General features: G+C 56.0%; 1 protein-coding gene across 1 annotated transcript in view; it reads right to left on the reverse strand.

Annotated features, from left to right (window-relative positions):
* Positions 1–385: 385 nt before the first annotated feature.
* Positions 386–24,689, reverse strand: part of SHB (SH2 domain containing adaptor protein B) — a 115,657-nt gene continuing 91,353 nt past the window's right edge. Inside the window, exons 4-6 of the mRNA XM_075560188.1 lie at positions 20,808–20,979; positions 16,097–16,216; positions 386–1,202 (exon numbers count right to left, since the gene is read on the reverse strand). Of these exons, the coding sequence (XP_075416303.1) occupies positions 1,019–1,202; positions 16,097–16,216; positions 20,808–20,979 (476 nt within the window). The 3' untranslated portion in view covers positions 386–1,018. The remainder of the gene's footprint in view (positions 1,203–16,096; positions 16,217–20,807; positions 20,980–24,689) is intronic.

Raw genomic sequence — 24,689 nt, forward strand, 5'->3', positions numbered from 1 at the left:
ACAAGGCCTGTTTCATCCACTGATCTCAGCATGGCACCTCTTCTCTGGTTTCCTTCCCCACAGCCTCCCGGCATGGGGTGGGGCCAGGGAGGAAAACCCTGGTTATACACCAGAGGGCTGGTTACATGACTAAGAAGCCTGGCTGCACCTTCCTGCAGGTGGACACCCCCCTGGTGCTGTGGCCCCCCTGCTCAGCTCCTCCCAGGGCTGACACACACTGGTGCTCGAGCCTCAGAGGCCCAGTTGGGGACTGTCACATCCTGCCCTTGTCGCCATCCTATACCAGTCAGAAGACAATCTGGCCCGGGCCTGAGACCAGCGAGTCAGCAGCTGCCCCTCAGGGACCCTCTGCTGAGTGTGTATACGTAAAGAAAGGATAAGAATCTATATTAAATGACTATTTTATTTACACACCCTATTCATAAATAATCGAATCCTCTTTTGACTGCACAATGATTCCTGGAAGCTCTCCTACCGATTACATTGAGGGACTACAAGAAGACTGAGGGTTTATTCACACCTGCCTGTGCCCAGGTCCTTGCATGTGCTCAGACTCCCATGGGTGGACACAATCGCGCACATGCACATGCACACGGGGAGGGGCCCAGGCTCCCTCAGCACCAGCAGCTGACTCTGGGGGGCCTGCGGGCGCTGGTGGGAAGCTCTGCCCACACACAGGTGTCCCGCGGTGACAGCCGGAGAACAAAGTGACACAACCAGGCACTCCTGCCCCCGGAGCTGCTCTGCCTCTGGGCACCCGGGAAGGCCTCTCTTTGGATTTGCAAATGTTTTAATTCACAGAAAACTCAAGGAGGGGTGGGTGGGGCTGGGTGGCGCGTTCACCATCATTTCTGTCTTGGTCCGGGCCTTTGCCAGCCCCAGGCGTGGCAATAGCATTCGAGAGACATGCAGTGGTGGGCTAGTACCGTACACAGGACAGACTGGACACGCTGGCCGGGGTTGGGGAGCGCCCTTCCCCAAGTCTCGAGCTCTGTCCAAGCAGGCGGGGCTGGTCTGCTCACAGGGTCCGCACGGCCACAGGGTAGAGCAGGGACAGGTGCTCGGCCCCTTTGATGGGCAGCTTCCGGGTGGTGTAGTAATGGATGACTTCTGGGACACTGTCGAACGGGGGGCTGTTCTGACCCAGAACATATTTCTCTTTGGTTTGGGCCAGTTTCATGTGCATAAAACCCTGGTTGCTCCTGTGAACAGAACACAAAGATCCACTGAGATGTGTGGGATAACAGAGACCCAGGCGCCACAGTGATGTGAGGTCAGCTGACGGGCAGGGGACATGCCTCAGAGAGCTGCCCGATGTGGCTTTGACCAAGGCTGTACTGTGTGTTCACTCCCAGCCCCACTCCACTGGCACTGGCGGAGCTTGGGGCAGGTGGAGCGGCACTTCCACACCAGGACCAAGACCTGGGTCAGCTGAGCAGCTGCGCCCAGGGCCCTGCAGTTTCCAGGGTTCTGGCAGGGAGGAGCCTCCCGGGCTTCCTGAGGGAAGAACCACCCACCTGCTCCAGTGCTGCTCCTGATGCTGGAGCTGTCCCCAGGTGTGGAGCACCCACAACACTGTGACAAACGGGCAGAGCAAGGCCATTGCCGCTGCTCTCCCAAACCAGAAGCACCTGCTTCCACAGTATGGAGGGGCCACAGGAACTACAAGCCAGCCACTCAGGGACTACACTTCCCAGCCTCCCTTGCAGCCATGCAGTCACGTGACTAGTTTTGACCAATGGGACGTGGACAGGATGTGTACACTTTACCAGCTCTGCTCCACCACAGGCTCTCTTGCCCCTGCATGCTTCCCCTCTGGCTCAAGGAACCAGCCTTTGTGTTTCCTCTGCAGGAAGTGTCCCAGGGCTCCCATGGCAGTACCCCTTCCTGCCTGACTGCACAGAAGGTGCCCCCATCAGCACTAGCCTTCGGAATTGTAATAACTTGTCCATCTTCCCAGTTCTGACAGCTCCCCAGGCTGGCACTGGGCCCGGCTGGGAGGAGATCGCTGGATACATGCACAGGAGGCAGCGCTGGCCCTGCCTCAGCGTTGGGAACTGCCTTCCCTCCTGCCAGACCCAGAGGACCCCTCACCAACACCCACCTCCGCCTAGGCTCCTCTGTGCCTGTTCACTCAGCCCTACCCTAGTCTCACTCACTGACACTGGGTGTTGTGTGTAAACGGAGGATGATCACAGCAGGTCACCCCTGAAAGATGACTACACCATGCCATCCTATCAGTGTACCACTGCCAGAGCACCAAAAAATCCTGGCCTGGCAGGTGATGCGCAACCTTGGCCACCACCAGTCACCTCGTCTCAGACACATGCTGAGAACACACATGTGGCAGATGGTTATCGCTGTCGAAAATCTGGAACGTCAAATAACAGGAAAGTTGGTGTGTGAGGCAGGATGGGGTGTCCTGCTTGAGCTGGGATTTTGCTTCAATGCCTCAAATGTCAAGCTTGGTCCAGTCCGTTAATGCTGGTCACTGAGGGGCCCCTGCCCCCACCCCAGCGTCTGTCCCTGGGCTTTTGGGAGGCCCAGAGCACCCAGTGAATGGCCTGCAGTCTGAGCCTGAGCCCCCATCCCGCCGCTGCTGCTCCGGTAAGGGCTGTGGCCGCTTGGACACACTGCTCCCATCAGGCGGCTCCCTGAGCTCCACCCCCATCGCCCTGCACTGGCTCTATTGATGCGTTAATTTGGACTCTAGGACCATTTCCAAATGGACAGAACAAACACTTAATAAAGTGCAGGCAGAGAGCAATACATCTGCTCATAATAATGTATTTAGAGATGTCACCCTTGGCTTAAAGGAAATCATTTGGAGACCAATTATGTTTCAAGAGAGAATAATTCCTGTAAAGTATTGAAATTTAAATCAAGATTTTTTAAGGCTGGCCATGTTCTAATTACAGAGCCCGTGGCAGGTTCTGTGCCTCAGCAAAGGGTCATTTCATGGGAAGATTACTTCGCCGCCGCATCCTTGCTCAGGGAAAACTGACACCCACTGAGTGGAGGCCCATTGACCCACGCTGGGGAGCGCACAGGCTGCATTGACTTGGGAGGGGCTCTGACGGAGGCACCCCTGGAGACCCCTGGACTGTCAAGAGCAGAGCTCTGCTTCACATGGCTTCCGGGAAGGAGGTCACCAGGCCTTTCTTCTGAGGCACCCCCGGGTGAACCAGAACCCCTGACCTTTCTGTTAGCACCGAGCTCGCAGGCCAATGGCAGGAGCCGTGAAGGCTGTTCTTGGATGCTCCGGGACTTGGTGTGCCCGGGAGTGAGAACTCACTAGAATGGATCCCGAGTGTGACTCACAGCTCAGGCAGCCAGGCCAGTGTGACCAGCATGTCACTCCCCTGTGAGCGTCCTGCCCTGCGTCGTGGTTTTCACGGTTCTGTGACTGGGTGGGCATTGTGACAGGAGGTTCCTGCCAGCACCGCAGGCTGGAGGCTGGGGAGGGAGGATTTCATGTGTAGGGGGGGGTCAGAGAAAACAACTCACACAGGTTAATGAAGGCAAGCTTTCCACGTGATTTAGTTCTTTTAAAACATTCAGCAAGGAGAGCGGGCAGTGGTGGGCAGGGCCCGGGCTGTGGCTACACTCGACCTCCGTCTTGGCAGCACGGGTCTGGTGGGGTTGCTCAGCCGGTACTGTTCTTCCCTGACCCCCATGCTCACCTCTCCCAGCTGCACCCAGGGACCAGGCCTGTGGGGAAGGCTGGAGACCAAGGCAGAGTTGGGACCAGAACCAGGGTCCTGGAAGCCCCTTCCTCTTGGGTTCAAGCATTGTTCTGTGGGCTTCTGTGTCCCTACACTGCGGACCAGCAACTGGACGGCTTCTGAGGTCCAGGACCCAAGTTCTGGTCCCAGCTCTGGGGCCCATGCTCAAGGGCCCAGGCCTCCTGTCTCCGAGGCTGCCACCCCCCATAGCACCCACCTGGCAGACCCACCAGAAGACGACCCCAGGAATCAGTGGTCCTGGTGGCAAGTGTGGAAACCCTGTCACACAGGCCATGGTTTCCAAGTCTCTGCCAACCCTCAGTCAGTGTGATGGCCAGTAAGTAGAGCTCTGTTAGCAGACCCAGTCCCACCCCCCACTGGCTACAAGGCCCTGTGAGTAGGAATGGCTGTGGTGACTCTCCCCCCACTCAGAAAGTACCCTGCAGCGGGAAGGTGAGGGGTGCTGGAGCTGCCCTGCTGGGGTATGCTTGGAGCGACAAGATGGGGACCACCCTGGTGGTCCAGCCACCAGTGCAGCCACCTGGTGTCCTGGGAGGGAACTAAGGCTGGAGGAGGGACCACCCTGGCCCAGGGCACACAGTAGCAGCCAACCTAGGGTCCATGTGTCTGGGGCTGGGTGGGCCTCAGATGCCCCCGCCCAGGCAGCCTGTGCAGCACCGGCGACATCATCACTTCTGGGAGGGAAGGCCTCAGTCCCCAGGGAGCTCCGACAGGTGTGTCAGCCCATCACTGGATAGGACATCTCGTGAGGTCACAGTCACAATCAGGGGTGCCTCTGGCAGTGTCCTGAGGGCTCTTGTTTGGGGGAAGAGGTCGGGGTGCTGGGGCTGTCCCAGGCTTGGGACAGCTCACTGTCATCTCAGAAGGTCCTCCAGATCCCTGGGATTATGAAACATGCTGGGGGCGTGGGGCCCAGAAACAGCCCCGCCTCAAGACCTCGGCTTTAATCAAATGACACTCAGCCTGCAGCTGCGGCCGACTGGGCTGCGTGCAGGGGTGGGGGTGCCTCACCTCTCCCTTTTAGACCTAATTGCTTGATGCATATTTCATGAAGGATCCAGGGTAATAGTTATGTTAAATCGCTCCTTTTCATGATGAAATGACTTAAAAAATACTTGCATACAATATTTATGGGAGAAGGCGAGGAACAGGCCCAGAGGGAGCTGTGGGTAGGACCCCATAGAAGAGTCAGTGGGAGGAGGAGGTTTCTGGGACATGTTGGCTAACAGGTGCGGGGTGAGGGGGGGCTGTTCACCACAGACATCGTTGACCTGAAACCTGCCGGGGTGGCAGGCAGCTACCTCATCCAAGTTGCAAAGCAGCACTGCCAATGAAGGACAGCCACTGCTGCTTGCAGATAGGGAAACTGAGGCTCGGAGAGTGAGGTGTCTGTCCCATGGGATGAGGGTCAGTCAGGATTTGAACCTATGTCTACTTAAGTCCTGGGAGTTCCCACCAGCCTGCCTCTGGGTGATCCTGGCCTGAGGGGCAGCCTCCCCAAGGCTCTGGGGGCTCTGGAGCTGTTCCCAGATGGCCCGGCCAGTTCCCGTAGGGTCTTCGCACATCCCTGCTGCATGGCAGGCTCTGTCTCTGAGGGGACTTGATAAGGCCCCAACCCTCAGCCACAACTGCCTCCGGGTGCTGACCCTTCTTCTCTGCATTTGCTGTAATCACACAGCCAGCAGTGACCCAGGGAGGGCCTGTCCCGCCCCGCCAGCGAAGCGAGGCCCAGTGTGCAGGGTCGTGAGCTCTGTGGTGGGCAGAGGCCACTGGGTGCTCAGTCTGAGGAGCTGCTTGGTCCAGGCAGTACTGGTCGTGGGGAGAGCCAGTGAGGATGGGCCGAGGGGCCCCATGAGGGCAGAGCCCTGAGAGCTTCCATGGGGTCACTGTGGCAAGGAGGGGGACCACAGGGACACCAGTGCTTTCCGAGCCGCTGCCTGTGGAGATGGTTACACTGCAATGCCCTCTCCCACCTGGCCTCCTGAAATGGACGGCCTCCAGGACTGTGGTGCAGACTAACACCCATGTGCAAATGCTGTTAACTCCTGGCGCAGACTACTTGACACAGGCCCCAGGCACTTCTCAAGCTCTAAGTAGGGCGGGGGGGGGGGGGGGGTGTAAATCTCGACAAAAAGTCACCTGCAGGCACAAGAAGAGATGCCAGACGCTTGCCCGTGAACACTGCACCGCAGGTAGGTCAAATCAAACCTATTTTGGTCAATTTTCTCAGGAGAGAGCAAAGCATTGCTAACATGAGGTTTCTTATAATCAAGCCTGAGAGTATAGGGAGTGAGTCTCCCATCACTGGGGGAATGTAAACAAGAGGCACTGGTGCTCTGGTCTGCTCCTCAGGCTCAGCTAACTAGACATGTAAACAGCAAGCAGCGGTGGAATCTGAGATGGGTGAGGTTTGAAATGCTGACAGAGCCACTGGGTGATGGGCAGAGGGTCTAGTACATGGGTCCTCAAACTTTTTAAACGGGGGGCCAGTTCATTGTCCCCCAGACCATTGAAGGGCCAGACTACAGTTTTTAAAAAAATTATGAACAAATTCCTATGCAGCAGGACAGGCAGCGGAGGCAAAAACACCCAGTGGGCCGGATAAATGTCCTCGGCAGGTTACGTGTGGCCTGCAGGTCGTAGTTTGAGGACCCCTGAATAGTGCTTTTATCTCTGAGAACCTTTCTAGAAACACAAAGTCCTATGCGTGTCCTAGATGTGCCGCCAGCTCGATGCGACTATACCCTGGAAAAAGATGCCACTGGATTTGAACTCTGACCCCACTGATGTCATTTGCTGCACAAGCCCCCTCCCTCACTGGGGCTGTGTCTCCAACTGAAAAAAGATGAAGGGTCTTATGCTGAAGTTCTCAACTCAGTGAGGGGCACCTCAGAGAGGTGTGGGTCACCCAGCTCCAGCCCGGGGGTGAGGCAGAGCAAGTGTGATGTGATAGGTCGCTCGGACACGGCCTTTCACCGTCCACAAAGATCGGGTGGGGTTATGGAAACAAGGTGCTTGTGGCCCAGAGTTGGACCAACACAGCAAGAAGCAGTACAGACACAGAACCTGGGAACCAGTGTGAGGTGTATGGTGGGCTCCTGGCTCAGAGGGGGAGAAAGCCGGGTGCCTCTGGCTATGAAGTTTGCTGACAGAGTGAGGTGCCTCTGGCCACTTATTGGTAATGCTTGCTTGGGCAGGGCAGAAGCCAGGCTGGCCCAAGAGGCCTGAGGGTCCAAGGGCCAGAGAGAGATCTGCCTGCAGGCACAACTGCATGACTAAAGAACTGTATCCTGACTCATTCCTGATCCTGAATGGTAACTAGTTATCTCCCTAATAAATCCCACTTGCAGTTAAGTTGTGTGGAACTGTTGCAACAGTGTGCGACAAACCGTACAAGCCAGCAGGGAGTGTAGGAGGGGGGGCTGGCTGGTGCAGGAAGTGGTAAACAGGTTGGCAGGAGTCATTGTTGGACCTGTGCTTCTGCTGAAGGAGCTCCTTTACCCCCCTCACACCAAGGGAAGGAGGGCTTAGCACTGACCACAGTGTGTCCCTGGGCTGAGCATGGCACAACAGAGCAGGCTTTCTAGTGATGGCCACTGGGGCTGGGCAGAAACTATTCTGGCCAAGGTGTCCTCTTCTGTGGAGGGCCTGCCCCCACTGACCCACCTTCTTCTTAGCACAGTGATTCTCCACTGGGGCGATTTTGCCACCCAGCCATCACCAGGCAGCATCTGGATTCCAGGGTGCCCCTGGCATCTACTGGGTGGAGGCAGCCCTACCACAAAGAAGACCCCTGGGCTTCTGTGGAGCCAGAAGCGGCTTCTAATAGGTCCTCTGTAAGATGCTGACACATCCAAGCCTGAGGACCACCAACCTACTTCCAGCAGATGATGGAAACTGCTCCATTACTGACAATATTTAGTGTCCAGCCTTTGTTTGTTACCTTCCGTGTTGGGGAGCTCACTACCCACCAAGGCAACCCTTTTCAATCTTAGACAGCTCTGTCTGTGGGCAAGTTCCTTCACATCTGGGTTACCCATGTCGGCCCAGGCCGCCCCCCACCGCCAGGGCCCCTGAGACATGGCAGCAGCCGGGAGGGGAGGCTGATCCTCCCCAGATGAGCTCACGGGGCAGTCTCTCTCCTGTCCTGCCCCCTCCTGGTTGTCAGTGTCTTCTGATGAGCCTCTGTCCAGCTCTGTCTACCAAGACCATCAGTCTTGTGTTCTGGACACAATGCCTGTCAGTGTGTGCACACCAAACTCTCTGCTGACCTGTCCTCAGAGGCTTGTTACCCCCCCCCCCCCAAAGCTCACCGCCAAAGACCCTATTGTCATTCACGTGTGACTGGGCGCATACAGCACTCACCCCATGACCCAAACTGAAGGGACACTGGTATGGCGACATCCAGAAATATAGCCCCGCGGGCTCTGTCCCCACTTGGGAGGTTTGGGGATGCAGTGTTGAAAGGTCACAGCCAGCCCGTGGTCATTGGGCTCTGGGGGACATCCCTAGGGCAGGGCATGTAGCCCAACAGCCTCCTGACAAGCTCTTTCCACAGGGCAGTTTTGTCAGAATGAAAGCTCAGGATGAAATTGATTTCTGCCCTGATACACAACAAAGCTTCCGTTCTAGTCTCTGGCTCGGGTTTGACCACATTAATTATTGGTTTGTTCAGCATGGCTGCAAGTAATTGGGTTCCAAAAAAAGTTACTCACTCTCAGAGCGCATTGCTTCTTAAGGACACAACCCCCGCCAAGAGCGAGATGGCCCAGTTTCTTTGTAGAGGAGGTTGGGGGAGGTTCACCGTGGAACTCTTCAGGGCCGGGAAAGGCATTTTATTCTCTTAAAGCCTTGAACTCCCGCAGAACCGCGAGGCTCTTGGGGGTTCCAGCGTCTGCTGTCCTGCCCACAGTGTGGTCTGCACAATTCTTCCTGCCTCTGTAGCCCCTTCAAATTAGTGTCAAACCCCAGTGTTGGGGACTGCAGAGCTCACCAGCTCAGGGACTAGCGCATCTCTTACTGGGCAGCTGTGCTGGGAGCAGTGGGCTCAGGCCAATTCTTCGAGCACACTATTCACTATTTGCAAGTTGGGAGAAGGGGACGCATGTGGGATGGGGTGGGAGGGGCAGCATAAAACTGGGAAGTTGGGATGCTGGCATAGCCCTGGGCCAGGCCCCCCACTCTGTACTCCTCTCCTGGGGTGATGTGGGGTTTGCAGAGAGGGAGATAGCTGACTTACAAAGCACAGCCCACCCTCCTCACTCTCCCAGCGCCCCTTGGGCAGAGGGGTACAAGAGGGCCTGAAACGGGTCAGCCACGACCTTGCCCAGTCTCTCTGCTGGCCCTCGCACCGGAAAATGTCAAGGAGAGCCAAGACCAGAACCGGGTCTCGGACACCACAGCCAACAAACGCCCTACTCTGCCACGTTTAAAAAAAAAAAAATCCTATTGTGAAGAGAAGACTGAGGAAAACTTAGCAACACAAATAAGCAAAATGAAGACAAAAATCTCCAAATCTCCCGTCATTTCACCCCCTACCCCCACCCCGGGAAAGCTGTGAATCACAAGCTGGCCTGGTGCCTTCTGGTAATTTCCAGCCACACGCACACAGGTGGCACACAGAACTGGACGGGATGTGGTGACAGGATTTTATGACAACCCTGTCTCATTCTGAGGTTCTATGGGATTATTTTTCTCCTGAATGTAATCCCCAGATGCTTCATGATACCCCCTACGTGCCAGGCCTTCTGATGATCAGAAAGACACCCCCAAGGAAGCCCCTAGCCAAAGGTACGTGGTAGGTACCAAATCATTTCAGACCACAGCTCTGAAGGCCAAGGTCAGCAGTCTCAGGCTATGCGAGGGCTCATTTAGAAAGCAGGGTGCTGTAGTTTATGCTGGATGTGAAAACTGGATGACATTTTACAAACAGAGGGGACAATGGGAACTACAGGTTGGAACCAGGATGGAGAGGGGACATGGCAGAGCCCCTTCCCATCTTAAACCTAACCATTGCGTATTTGCTGCAGATCAGTCTCCGATTATGTCCCAGGTTTCTCTTCTCAAAATCTTACCCTTCAAGCCTCTGTATAAATGCCACCTCCTCCAGGAAGCCTTCTAAGACGCCACAGCCCAATTCCCTCCTTCCCTCTCAAGTCCCAGCTACCTCCTTGCCCAAAGTTCGGGCTCCTTAATGGTCGCCATCCCCCCACCAGCTGGAGGTTGGGCCACAGTACAAGCATGACAGCTGTGCCGCCCAACAAGTCTGTGCTGAGAATGTGGCAGGCTGGTCCCCAAGGCACCAGGGGCTAAGAGCAGGGGGTAGATTTTCAAAGGGAATACAGGGGAGGGTAAAAATGGTTCTAATTAAAGCAATTCTAATAAGTCGACTTTGCCAAGCCCAATTGTTTCTGATGTGTCTCTTGGGTGAAGTACTCTTAAACAAACAGCACAAACAGGAAAAGTGGCAGCCCCCCACTCCCATCTGGAAGTGTGGTGGAGGCTGCTCTCGGGGGGGGGGTCTGGGGTCCAGCCCAGGGGCACTGGCAAGGGGCACGGTGCCTGCGTGTGTGCACCAAGCTCACCACCCAGAAAAGTACCATGCCTATGGCATTGGTACTTGAACTGTTGGAACAAGGACAAAGGCTACGAAATCTGACATCTGACTTTCTAAATCTGCCTCCAATACTCGACAGATGGGCGGGAAGTCGGGGAAGGAATGAAAGTGCCTGTGGAGCTCTGAAGCCCCGGTGGGAGCTGGGGCGCTTGGACACCACCGCCAAACTCACGACAGCTGACTGGCTAAGCCATGCCCCCTCCCAGCTCTTCTGTGCCCGCAGGTCCAGGGATAGTCCAGCCCTGCATCTTGGGCCTTTCCCTTTGTGGGGTGGACCCTTCCACGGGTCTATGGTGGGTGCCAGTCAGAGTTTCTCTGAGACCTTTGAGGTGGTCACCCAGCTGTCAGCAATAGTGGACCAGACCTCGCCAACACCTTGGGAGGGTGACCCGAGGCCTTCACATTGACAGAGTGTCCCTGAGCATCAGGGCTGAGCGGCAGTCAAGGCTCACTGTCCAGTGCCTCACTGAGCGACCCCTAGCCCCAAGGGAACAGTGGGTTGAGAGGCCTGCCTGGCCCTGGGCCCCGGCAGCAACCTGCACACCCTTCCCTCAAGTCTGGAGGGCAAAAGCGGGGTGGTGGTGGTGCGGGAAGTGTGCTCAAGAGTGAGCAAACAAATCAAAGCCTGGCCCGGACGTCCTAGCTAATTAGTTAGAGGTAAAGCCAGGATTTGAACCAGGGTCTCTGGGCCCAAGGGCTCTTTCTCCACTCATACCGCCAGGTCCCAGATCAGCAGGGGCAGTGGTGGAGCCTAGCAGTGGTCCCATGTGAACAGGGAGGGCAGGTGCTTGGGGAGGCCTTACCAGCGGTGGGAACAGGAGGGCGTGGTTGGTTTGGTAACAGGGAGCCAGGGCCCAGTAATTTGGAATAAAAGGAAATGCCTTGAATATTCCTGTGTCCTCTTGAGGGCCCACACTTCCTTCCTGTGAGGCATCTGTGCATCTTCAAGTTCACGGTACCCCTGTCCCCTGTGAAGCGTGAGCAGGGCCTCCGTTTGGCCTGCAGCGTTCACTCCCACCTGCGGCAGTTCCTCATGCCTTTGTAGACGGAGAGATGCTGCACGTCAATTGGACAGCAAGTCCACTTCCCTCAGCTCAAATGCAGCCAGATGATAGGGTCTGGCCTGGAATCGGGAGGCAGCTGAGCCCGGCACCTTTCTGGGCCTCAATTTCCCCACTTGTATAGGCTATTAACAGGTGATGGGACAAGGTGTGTTTCTGTCCTCTAAATCACAGGCTCTCTACCGAGCGCTATTCCCAGAGCAGCTTGCTGCACCCATGTTGCAGTGCGAGATGACGAGGGACCCAGAACAAACTCGGGGTGGGGAGGGGGTGGGTGGCATGCTTGACTTATGGTGGCTGGAGATGCAGAAGGGGACAAAAAGAATGCCTGCTGAGGTCAACATCATCTCCAGCTACTGGGAGATCAGAGCCGGTGAACGACTTACCAAGGTCCCACTCACTGCCAAAAAGGGACCCTGTGGCTCTACATTTGGGTCCTGGGGACTCTTAGAGCAGTAACCCACCGCTGTGAAGGATGTGGGTGTGGGACTGAGGTCTCCAAGTCAGACCCAGGGCGGCCCAGAGCAAGCCCCCAGCAACCTGCGGCTCTGGAAGTTCAAGAGGAAGACAGCAGGCCCCAGGAATGCACTTTCACTGGGGTGGGGGGAGGAGGCAGGAAGGGGGCCCACAAGCTAAGGCAGTTCACGTGCATTCTCTCAACATGAAGCCACCAGCCCATTTTGCAGGCAGGAAATCCAAGGCCCAGAAGTTCATTTGCTTTTTCCAAGTCTACTCTGCTAGTAAGTGGTGAAGCTGGGGCTCAAGAGCTCAAGCCAGCCTGACCTGGCAGCTGGGTCTCCATTGCGGCCTCTATCCGGGGTGGTGGGGTATTGGTGAGGGGGTATTTTGGAAATTGTGGATGAGAAAGCTATTTCCTCGTGTGTGTGCGTGTCCAAGAACAGCATGGCTGTGCCATTACATCACTGGCCAGCCTTCTTGGAGGCTCCACTGCCACGCAGGGGCAGGGCTGGGAAAGAGGCTGGCACTGCAGTGCAGGCGCCCGGCCGGAGGGTGTGCTGGGCAAGGAGGGAGTGCAGCCATTCATTCAGCAGCCCTGCTGAGGGCTGAGGCTGCTCGGCTCACTTATGGCCCTGGGGCATCAGGGAAGCTATCAGGGGCTCAGGGCCTCAGATGTACCCCCATCAGGGGATGAGAAGGCTGCTCCCTGATAGCACCGCCTGATAGACGGTGGTGAACAGCCAGTCCCACCCCCTTCCCATCCTGTGAACCTTTATTATTTCTTGCTCCTGGCTGTCAGCAGCAACAAACTAAGATTAATCACTTGCCTGGCCTGCCTGGACCCAGACATGCCCACTGTTTGAAAACTCTCTCTCACTCTATAAATCACTGGCGGGGGGGGGGGGGAAGAGGAAAGAAAAACAACCTCAGCTCCTATGCCCCCTCACCTTGCCTGGCCCAGTGCCTCCTGGAATGCAGCCCATCAGCCCCCTTCTTCCCCTACCTCCACTGGGGCCCCAAGCAGCATCGGCTGGGTAAAACTGGGTGCCCACCAGTCAATACTCCCCCTGCCGGTTCTAAGCAGACACACATGGGCACTATGGGGCAACTTGACAGAAACCCTGAAACAGGTAGCCAGCACCCCAAACCCTCATCATACAGGTAGAAGATCCAGCAGACACTGCTCAGATGCACTCCAAGGTGCCTGCTAGAGGTCCAGGGAGCTGGGAGGGGCAGGACCAGCACCTGCCCGGCACCTGATGTGTGCAGGGCTCACTTAGCAAGCTGCGTTACTTGTCACAACAGCCCAGAAAAAGGATTCTGCCGGTCCCGCAGGGTGAAGCCAAGTCCCCTGGCCTGGTCACTCCCAGGCCCAGGAGAGGGCTTTCTTACTGCTCTTGTCCAAGCTCGGCTCTGGGCCCTCCTCTGGGCCATTCGAGCCCCGCTGCCCTCTCCGCCCTCACCCTCCACGCCCTGCAACACCCCTTTGCAGGGCCCTTTCCTGGCTTGGGGCCTTGGTGCTGCTGAGTGCTGGTTCCGAGAGAGGCTGGGGAGCTGAGCAGAACTCCCTGGGGAGCCCAGTCACAGTCTCCTGGGCTGCACACTGTAAAGAGCAGCCCTAACCCACTTTCCATTAGCACGAGAGTCCCAGTGTGCCGGTACTGAAGGCCAGAGTCACCACCCCATGGGAACAGACCAAGGCTCCCAAGTCAGTGAAGCCAGTTTGCCTGCAGGGGCCTCTGGGGATTTCAAAAGAGGTGGACAGGGCCATGCCCTACAATAGCTCGCCCTCCCTGGCTGTGGTTTCTGCCAAGGCCGAGTACCACTCGCCTCAGCCCCTCTGGGCGCCTGTCTGAGCACTCTCCCTCTCCTGGTGCAGACCCCTCTGTAAAAAGTCATGAGGCTAGACCTCGTGCAGAGCCCTCCACGGCCCACAGGCCCGAAGAGTCCTTTTATGAGACTTCTCAAGGATCTCGCTTCTTTCTCCCATGGCCCGCCTCTCCAAAGACAGGAAACCGTCTCAGGAGTTTGACATGTTTTGCCAACTTCTTTCTAAAGGCTGAGGTCAGAATTATGGCACCCAGGGGCCAGTGCTGGGTGCCTTTAGTGACAGCCCCCACAGTGGGAAGCAGCCACTAGCGCTAATGCCAGCTGGACAACCTTAGGCCAGTCATAAGTCCCCTCTGGGTCTTGTCTCCATCTGTGCAGTTCAGGGACAGAGCACAGGTGACATCTGTGATCTTCTAACTGGATGTCAGGAAGCCTTGAAGGGTGGGGGCAGGTTTTGGGCAGGGACTCAGCTCCCACACCTGAGGGGAAAGAGGGGGGCTCCTCCTGCCCTCATCATGTGCTCCAGGTCACATGTGCAAACTGAAGTGCAGTGGACAGATGTAAAGGGGGTTCAAATGTGGGCTGGGTCCCTGTGCTCAAACTGTGTCTCCCTGCCCCCCCCCCCCATGTGGGTCACTCAAGACTTGCTAAGCCTCTCCCACATCTTGTCATTGTTGCAAGCCCCCCTCCCGAGATGTACCCCCTTAGCCATCTCTGCCTGGAGACCCTGTCCCCTCTGTAAGGCCCATGAACACCTCCTTCTGGCAGCTTCACCACCCACCCACACACTCACCCCCGGCACTCCCCCTCTGAAACCCAGTGCACAGGCTGGTACAGGGGGCTGAGAAAAACGCTGAAGGAAGCGTGGCCAAGCCCAAGCTGCTTCTCACACACCAGGGGCCAGAGGCGGCATGGCAGCATAGCTGGAATTCCCGCATCTGTCTGCGCCAGGCAGTGCCACCCAGCCCCATGGATGGTGGCGGCCGGCAAAGGCGGGGCCAGCCTCAGTAAAGGGACAGTCAGGGTGGTCATGGGACTGGTCAATGGGAACAGGACTGTGAGGAGGCAAGCCCACTTCTCCTTCTTCAGTCTGATGCCCCAGTCCCAGTCCCAGTTCAGCCCAATCCAGTGGCCCCTGCCCGGCTTGGCCTCTCTAAGGGCAAGAAGGTCAGGTGAGGTTCCTGGGGGTAGGGGTTGGGGTGAGTATGCAGAACGCTGAGTGTCCGGATCCTACAAGTGAGACTAATACCCAAGTCACACCACTGGTTTGCAGACTTGGCAGGACCCTGCACCAGACAGCTGGGTTTTCCCCCTGGGTCCTGGCAGACTCCAGGGTGGTGTTCCTTAGTCCCCCTCCCCTGGCTGGGAGCACTGGAAGGCAGAGGGCGGCTTAGCTCACAGAAGGGGCAAAATGGGACATCAGGGGCAATGGCAGCCTTCAAATCCATCAATTACCACCCCCTAGGGAGGCACGGACGATGTGTCCACCGTGAGCAGTAAGAGAGACTCCAGCCCATAGCTCTGAGATTGAGCTTCAATCAGACTGCAAGGCCGGCTGGCCATGGGGTGAGAGGCAGGCCACCATTACTGAGGGCCCTGCTGCCTGCAGCCAGAACGTCTGTCAGCCGCCCCTCCAAGGTGGTCCTACTGACCAAGGAATGGCACAAAGCAGGGGTGGACAGGGAGCTGGCCTCTGGGGCTGTGACAGGAGCCTGCAGAGCACCCTGGGCGCGGCCCCTCTGCAACTGCCCCTTGGTGAAGCCTGTGCCTGGCTCACTCCAGCACTCAGCAAACTGTCTGCAGCAGGCCAGGCTGCCGGAGCCACTGCAGGGCCTCACAGCACTTCCTCAGGGACAGGGGCCTGGTCCTCAATGCTCTGAGTGGACTATGCTGACCAAGGGCCTGTGTTTACCCCCTACCCTGGCACCAATTGTCCTTGGGAGATCCTGCCTTCTCTGGCCTCGTCTTCCTAGCCATAAGATGAGTTTTACACACTCTCTCTGGTCCCATTTGCTAAGCCTAGGCCCGTCCATCCTATGGGTCAGGAAGGCCAAAGGCTAAGAAAGCGGCCACAAGCACATATACCAGCAGAGACCTTCCCACACCAGTGCCACCTGCAAGGCTGGGCCAGCTGGCCTCCAGTGTTGCCTGGACCCCCCCTTGAGCCTCAGTTTCCTCGTCTGGACAGTGGAGAGAATCCAGTCCTCACCAGGGGAGTGGGGAGGGGCAAGGTCTACCACACCATCTTAAACACACAGCCAATACAGAAGCCATTCTTGGTCACTTAAATGGGAATCCTCGCTGAAAACAACCCCCCCCTCTAAAACCTCCTGGATCCCAGGGGAGGCAGGGGCGGCAGCAGTGGCGGTGGGAGGCACACTCACCTCAGGGAGAGGGAGTAGTCGTGCTTGCTCGTCTGGCTGTCCCGCACCAGGTAGCTGCACTCCTTGCAGAGGCGCAGCAGGTTCTCGGCATCACTCCTGCTGATGGCTCCATGATACCATCTGGGGGAAAGCGGGAGAGGGGTCAGCACCAGCAGGGCGGCTGGCCCATAGCCCAGACACCCTAGGCCTGCCCCTCCCAGACTGGCTGAGCAGCTGCCCCTGAGCAGGAAGAGGCTGAAGCTGCACACAACCATGCAGTCCCTGCTGTGTAGGCAGCCCCCCAAGGACCCCCTTCGATTCCCTGGCTGAAGGCCCACAGGATACGGGAGCGAGCCTCTGTTGTGGCTGTGTGCAGCTAGCCCCTGGTATGACAAGAGGTGGCTGCTGCCCCGACTGGGTGACCCTCGAGGGCAGGGACTTCCACGCTGTGACCTCCACGGAGGCAGGTGCCACATCTCTCTCCCACAGAGCAGCCGGGGAGCTCAGAGTGCTGAGCCACCATGCCACCAGGGCCCCCATCTAATTGTAACCTGAAAACCAACAAACCCCAGCTTTGCTGTCACTGAGAGAGCAGCACGATCTGCTGCCCAACGGGAATGTGACCAAGCCACTCACTGTAGAGCTGGACACCCGCAGGGAGTGATTGCGGGGCACGGGGTCACCTTCCTCTGGAAACTGCTGTAGACACAGAGAGACAGTGACATGGGGGGTGTGTACTGAAACTGCTTCAGGGACACTAAAGCCTGGGCATGTGCTAGAAAGGACAGGCCACTGCAATCCAAGGCGGAGGGGAGAGAGACCAGAACTTGGGGAAAACTGCTTTCCAGTACTCGTAACGACTCTCCAGGACAGGGTAGAACTGCCCTTGTAGGTTTCTGAGACTGTCAATCTTTACTGCAGTAGAAAGCTTCATCTTTCTCCCTAGGAGTGGCTGATGGATTTGAACTGCTGACTTTGTGGTTAACAGCCCACACGTAGGAATGGACTCGTTGGCAGGGAGTTTGGTTTTTGAGTTTCTGACTCTCCAAGAAATTTCACCTTTCAATGGGCTGGCAAAAATGTCGTTTCATACAGAAAATAAGTTGGGGCACTGAAGCTGAGCGGTCCTCAGAGAACAGCCCAGAAGGGCTCTCGAGGGAAGTGCCCTGGAGTGCGGCAGTAAATCCAGGGGAGGTGGTAGAGGTGGGCTCCTTGGGGCCTGTTATGAATAATCCCTGGTGGGGAAGCAGAATCTGGTTTCTGGTTCCTTCCTCGGCTGCCTGGCTACCACACACAGAGAAGGGCCAGGATGTGGGGTCAAAGGAGAGCTAAGCAGAGGGGTTACTGGTAGTTCTGTGGGGCTAGCCATCAGCCACTGGGCCTGAGCAGAATGTATCTGTTGGAAGAAGCCAGGCAGGAGGTTCCCAAAAGAAAATGCTGGGCTGGACCACAAGCAGCTGGCCAGAGCAGTGGCTCAGTGACTGTTCACCAAGTATGATGTCCTTGTTCCCACAGGATGAAGAGCTGGAAGCACCAAGGCAGTGACACGTGGCATGCAGCAGAGCTGCTAAGTGACTAAGGTGGAAGGCAGGAGTGATGTCACAGTGGTTAAGTGCTTGGCTGCTCACAGTGGTTCGAACCTGCAGCCACTCTGCGAGAGAAAGTGGTGGCAGTCTGCTCTGTCAGGATGACAGTCTTGGAAACACTATGGGGCAGTTCTACTATAGGATTGCTGGGAACTGGGCCATCTTGATGAGAAGGGGTCTAGGGTGGGAGGAGGTGACTACATTAGAAGAAATTGGGGGAGGGGGGTTCTCTAAAGAGATGACAGTATGTGACCCGAGACCTGTAATGGTGTGGAGCCAGTCACCAGTTAAAGTTTTTCTGCAGATCAAACATAATGTGCCAAGGTCCAGGGGTAGGCACGAACTTGGGTTGTATACAGAGCAGAAGGTTTGCAAGAACGGCCTGAGTGTGGGCTGCAGAGCCTGGTGAAGGCACAGCAAGAGGCAGAGTCCGGGGCCCAGGGGCGCTGTGGGATCTTATTCTAAGCATAGCGGGGGTCCATGAGGAGTTCTGAATAAGGATGCGACTCATTCTTCATGACCTTATTAAAGACCAACCAGGGGCTAGAGGGACAATGAGGACACCAGGTAGGAGGCTGCTGCATGGTCCACATGGAGGGGGATTCTGGCTGTATCTGGAGAAGCGCTGGCAGGGCATGTTGACAGTTGTGGGTGTGAGGTGAAAAGATGGAAGGAGCCCCCAGGCAGATGCGATGCTGTCCTGAGCTGTGGGCATAGGGGGAGCAGTGGGTTTAGAGGAAAGGGCCGGGAACCCACGAGGACAGACAGGCCCCACCTTCAGCCAGGTGGACATGCCAAGCAGCAGCTGGATGTAGAGGTGGGGTCCCTGGGAGCAGTGTGGGCCTGTAGTTGGACACGCGGCCCTGGAAGTTCCACCTCAGGTCTAGCAGAGGAGGAGGAGCCAGCACAGTATCGGCCAGGGGAGCAGAGCAGGAAACAGGTGTGGTGGGAGAGGAACGAGTGGAGGAGAGGGCAGGCAGAGAACAAAGCTGAAGCTCAAGAATGTGCTCATTCACCCCATAGTTACTTACTGAGCACCTCTTAGGGGCTGTCAGAGCCCTGGAAGAGTTGGGCTGCTAAGTGCAAGGTTGGTGGTTCAAACTCAGCAGCTAGCTGCTCCAAGGGAGAATGATGAGGCTTATGTATGGGTTTCCAGTCTCAGAAACCCTAAGGAGCATTTCTGTTTCACAGGGTCACTAGAGTGGAATCGACTAGATGGCAGTGGATTTGTCCGTTGTCTGGTGCATTAGGTGTCAGGCCCTGTTCTAGGCACTAGGAGCGTAGTGAGAACCCAGACACGTTCCTGTCCGCAGAGGGGCAGTAGCTAGAGCCTAGGGATACTGGGCCAACACCATCTCCGTTCACTCCCTTTAAACACCATGAGGGTCAAGAGCATTGCTGGTCATGTGGAGGCAGGAAGGTGGGGCTGTCACCAGCCCATATGGGAAGGCAGGTGTTCTGGGCACCCAGCCAAGCCTGTGGCTTCCACCCAATAACCCAGTGAAAGTGGGGCATGTGGCACTGTTCTGGAGCCCTGCCTTTCCTGAACCAAGCAGGGCAGCACAGACTAGGAGGGATCCCCCAGAGGTGAACTTGACCTTATCTCGCCTCTTAGTGAAGAGGCCAGCATGATCTCTAGAGAAGAGAAGATAGGGAGAAAATGTTGGGGCTGCTCTGGGCATGGCCGAGGGTCCTGTCAGAGGCCCTTCAAGGGCCTAGCTTCTCAGAGGCCTGTCCGGCCAGGGGAGAGGAGGAACCGGCTGAGTCAAAGTCCTGGCTGTGCTTGGTCAGGATGCCTGGGAACAGCCCTAGGCAGCTGGCCTCATATTTTGTTTGTTGATGAGAAAGCGCACCCTTTGATCAGAAATACGCAAAACCTGCCAGCCAATCTGCGTGGCTGTGGGAAGTGATTAAGAGGCCACCTGCTGGGAGGGTCCCGGCATGCTGGGTCCCAAGCAGGCCAGCCTCCACAGATCTCAGCATATGCTTGCAGAGGGGGCGTTGCATCCTTCGGAAAGCTCTGCATCCTACTAACGGGCGGGGGGGGCGGGGGTGAGGGGACATACTGCCTGGCCAGGACCAGAGTCCCCAACTGGGGCCATTATAGGCCACATGGAGTGGGCACAACCCACAAGGAGCCAGTTCCACAGAGGCCTGTGCTGTGCCAGGTGTGCACAGGGTGGGCAGAGAGTGAGGGTGAGGGAAGAACGGGAGTGTGTGGAGTGTGTACTGAGCCTGCCCTCTGAGCCAAAGTCTGCTTCTGAACAGTGAGGAGATGGTGTGCTTTCTTACACATATGTTTGCTAAGAGGATGAGCTACACCTCAAAGCACAGCACACCACCGAGTACCACCAGGTGCCTGGGCATCAAGAGCAGCCTCTCACTGTAGTCCAGACAGCCAGGGCAAGTGAGAAACTGGCCACCTTAGTTGGTCAAACTTAGAGCGAAGAGCAGCTTAAGAGACTGTACCTGGCTCTGGAGGTGATTCAGCTAGGTGAGTGTGGAGGCGAGGGCTTTTCAGGAGGTGAAGCCCATGAGGGAGTGGGGGTGGGTGGGTGGGGGTGGGGGTGATGGGCCAGCGAAGCAGGAGAGGAACTGAGAAACCTCACCCCACAGGTGTACAGGCTTTTGCCCAACTAAACTCCAGCTGTGGAGCAAACCAATCAGGATGAGATGGGGTTTAGGCCACATTTGGCTTCATAAGAACTCGTTGGCTTTGAGACAAGGGTGTAAGAGGGAGGGGTGAATGGAGTGGCATGCTGTTGGCATCCAAGGGCAGGGAGGAAACGGGTGCAGAGCTCAGGGCCAGGGCTCGGCAGTGTGGGTTCCAATGTGGGTTCTATCTCCTACCACCTTGCTGGAGGCACTGACCCCGGACTAAACCCCCAACAAAACACCCAGCACCTTTGAGTCCAGTGCATAGCGAACCAGACAGGGCTCTTGAAGTTACCTCTTTTCTGAGGCTACTAGCCCCATCTTTCTGGCTGGTGGGTTTGGTTAGCAGCTGGAAGTGTTACCAGGACAAAAGGCCCTTTCACTGCCATTCTTTGGGCCTGAGTTCTCAAAGTGAGGAAAAGAGCAGAGTGGAAGCAGAATGCTTGGGGGTGGGGTGTTGATGGCTGAGCACTGCTGTCGGTTGAACTTACATCTGCTTCTCCAGGGGCACAGTTGGGTCCACTCTTTCTCCCAGGATCCCACAGAACTCGGGGCTCCCATGTTTGATGGGCTTGAAGCCCCCTCCAGGAGCTCGAAGCTGGAGCCGTCGGTCCCGGGAAGGCGAGGGGGATGCTTGCCGCTTGTCAGTGCCGTTGAACTGGGCTGTGGGGAGAGAGCAAAGACAGCACGGTTACCCTGAGGGATCTCAGCCCAGAGGTCAGTGCTCGTGTGGGATGGGTTTGGTTGTCCTAGTTGGAACTTCACAACTTGCCAGAGGCTGCTCCAGGCAACGGGAAGACCATCAATCAAAAGCTCCAGGCTTCTTTCTCTGGGGCAAGGGAGGAACGAGGTGCACTATAAGCTGAGCGTCTAGGGCTCCCCTGGTTAAAAATCCGAAAGCGGACAGTTCTGCTCTTGCCTGCAACAAACCTCCTCCTGCGTACAGCGAGCCCAGGGTGTGGAGCAAAGAATGCTCACTTGCGGGGAGGAGGAGACCCATGTGCTTCAGCACAACCTATAGGATGACCCCCGGCTTCCAGCCAGCCCACTTTATGCCTCCCTGGGGGCACCTGCCTCTGAACAAGCCTTCCCTTCACACAAATAGCCACGGCACCCCTCTTATGTTTAACCTATGTAAGTCTCCATTGGAACAACTCCATTTGCTCTTCAGGGGTCACCTGCTTCAAGAAGCCTTACCCGACTGCAATTTCTCCTGACTCACCTTGCTCTCAGACTCTGGGCCCCACGGCACCCTTGTCTGTGCCTGTGACTGGCCTCAGTGTCTAGTATTGAGCCTGTGACAGAATGAGTGCTCAGGATCAGGACACTTAATGAGCTACTATTTTACTTTTTTTTTTTGGGAGGGGGAGATCAGTTTTCATAGCAGATAAACTGGATAAAACCTAATAACATCCTAGTCAACACTGTAATTCCCTACTGAATTAATTTATACATTTACTTGCAAGCTTCTGCTGCAAGCTTAATAATATAGCTATGTATTTAAGAGAGAACAGGTGGTGATGAGTGACAGGCTTAATTAGGCAAATCATTTCGCCTAAAATGAAAATATATAAACTCTAAGTGCCATGATTCAGCAGCAAAAAAAAAAAAGGAACAAAAGCTCCAAATACAACTGCTTTCATTCCTTCTAATTAAGTTTTTCCTTAATCTGCAATTTAAAATGGCAATACTTCTAATTTAGTGATTTTTCTGTAAAAGATAAAGATACAATCCCTCACAAGACTACCTGCATTTAGAGAGAAGAAAAAAAGACACACACACACCACCACCACCAAGCCACCCGCATGCATCGTTAAGAGTGACAGAACCTAATTAATTTACCTATAAAACTCACTGCCATCGAGTTGACTCTGACGCATAGTGACCCTCCAGCACTTCAGTGACTGAACGTTCATGGGTGTACACAGACCCATCTCCCTCCCAGGAATTCCACTTACAGGTATCAAATCAGAACTCGGGTCTTGGAGGAGGGCAGTGAGCCTCAGAGCCAGACGCGTGAGGCCTGAGCTCTTTTAACTGTGGCTCTGATGGGGGGGTGGGACCCTGGGCAGGGGGGACCCCAGTCAGAAGCAGGAGCCGAGGCCTGGAGGCTGATGTCCCCTCGCTGCAGTCAGAGCCGGCCTCATTTTCCCTTTCTGCTCTGCCTGCCCACTCGCTCGCCCTCCAGTCGGCCTGTAAAACAGCCGCTCAGCAAATGTTTGCTTTGCATTCCCAGGACGCCAACAAGAGGCCTCTGTGTTCACCTCACTGGCACACGCAGGCCCTGGGGCACTGTACTGCCACTCGGGGTGGGGTGCCCAGGAACAGAAGTCCCCATTGTGTGGGGAAGCGAGGGGTAGGTCACTGGGAAGGCTGTCAGGCAGGCTCTGAGCCACAGCCAGGTTCTGGGAACGCTGTCCACACGTGCCTACAGGCCTGGACTGGGGTGAGCCTGGGGGAAGGAGGCGTGTCTCTGTGCTCTATCTGTGCATGCCCAGGGTGCTGAGACCCCACCCCAGGGGCTGTTGCTGGCTACAGGAAACCTGATGATAACCCTGATGGAAATGACTCAATATCCTAAGTGCAGGCACCTTCACAGCTGCCACATCAAGCCACAGAACAATCACCCACTTCTGGAAAAAGCACAGACTTGGATAAAGTCACCTTGGACTTGAACCCAGGATTCCTGGGTCCCGGGAGTCAAGTTCAGCATCATCCAACCCACTGCACAAGCTGCTCTCAGAAACAACAGTGACAGGAACGGTGACGCCAAAATTGACGGCCCAGCTCTGCATGTAGGCGGTCTCTGGGGCGGGCCACACGACTATCCAGCAACTTGCTCTGGTCACCCTGCCAGCATCACAGACACAGGGGTGTCATGCCAGACCTCATGTCTCCAGCACCCGGGACCTTGGACAAAACAAGTGGCCACGCAGACAGATGGAGGAGGTCTGCTCCTAGGATGCAGTGTGTCTCCTGACAGCTTCCCCGTAAACAGCTGGGCCTAATGCCTGGGAAGTGACTCTTATGACATCACCCCCAAGCCTGTGGGGACCTGCACAGAGCAGGCTGGGCATTTGTCTCCATCAAGGCTCTGGCTCAGAGCAGGTGGCAGACAGGACGACAGAGGGAATAGGCCAGAGGCTGGCTAGACACACTCTCCCACAGGCTCTCCAGCCTTTCCCATCCCAATCCTCACAGGGACTTCCACCAGAGGTGGCAGCATGAGTAGTCAGTCCACAGAGTCACGACTGCCCTGCCCTCGTCTGTCTCCGCAGAGCTCACCTGGAGTGGACAGGTTTGTTTCATAAAACTGTGGGTGTAAACATGCCTGAGGTTCTAATGCCTGAGGTTCTAATACCAGCTCTGCCCCCCCCCCCAACCTGGGATTGGTTTCCTGAGCAATTCATTCAATAATTTAATAAATATCTGAGTGCTTACTCTGCGCCAGGTGGAGCTTACAAACTATCTATCTGGAGAGCAGTGGCTTGTCTCAGACTTGCTGGGCGTCTCCAAGCCTTTGTGGAGTTCGTTCTCTCTCTCTCTCTTTCTCTCTCTGTCCACAGGAGACAAAGGTCCTTGGAGGAACATCTCTATCCATCAATGTAAGGAGCAGGTGAACCGAAGTGCTTCTGCGTTTAGGTTACTAAAAGGATTCATTCAGATGTCAAACAAACACCCACTGGGAAAACCTGTCCTTCAGTGACATACTAGCTGAAGCAGGCGAGTGGTGCCAGCTCCTACCTAGAACCCGAGGAGCCCCGGTGGCAGAGTGGTTAAAGTGCTTGGCTGCAGGCCCAACAAGTCAGCAGCCCGAGCCCACCTGGAGCTTCACGGAGGAAGCTCTGCAGTCTGCTTCTGTGAGATCAGTCTCCCTCAGGTCCACAATGAAGTGGAACTGACTGGGCAGCAGTGGGTTTCCTGGCAGAAGCAGCCGGGGGTCACAGTGGTTAAGCACCTGGTTGCTGGGTGCTCACCAGAAAGTTGCCAGTTCAAACCCACCAGCCGTTTTGGAGAGAGGTGGAAGTTGGCTTCAATAAAGATTTCAAACCTTGTAAATCCCACAGGGGTAGCTCTACTGTCTGCCCTACAGGGTTGCTATGAGTTGGCATCAATTCCATGGCAGGAGGTTTGGTTTTCCTCAGCAGACCAGCTGTTCACATGTGTTAAACATTAATTGTAATGGTTACTCATTACATAGCAAAGAGCTCTTAGTAGCAACACAATTGCTAATTTCCTTACAGGCCTAAGACATTCTGGGAAGCTATGCAGGGGGCAAAAAGCATCATGGGAGTGAGCGGAGCCAAGAGGGAGGAGGAGGGACGGAGTGGAGGTGGGGGCATGCATCTTGGTGCGTCAAGTGGGAGCCAGGT

Source organism: Tenrec ecaudatus, chromosome 10 (assembly GCF_050624435.1).
Source record: "Tenrec ecaudatus isolate mTenEca1 chromosome 10, mTenEca1.hap1, whole genome shotgun sequence".
Taxonomy (NCBI): Eukaryota; Metazoa; Chordata; class Mammalia; order Afrosoricida; family Tenrecidae; genus Tenrec; species Tenrec ecaudatus.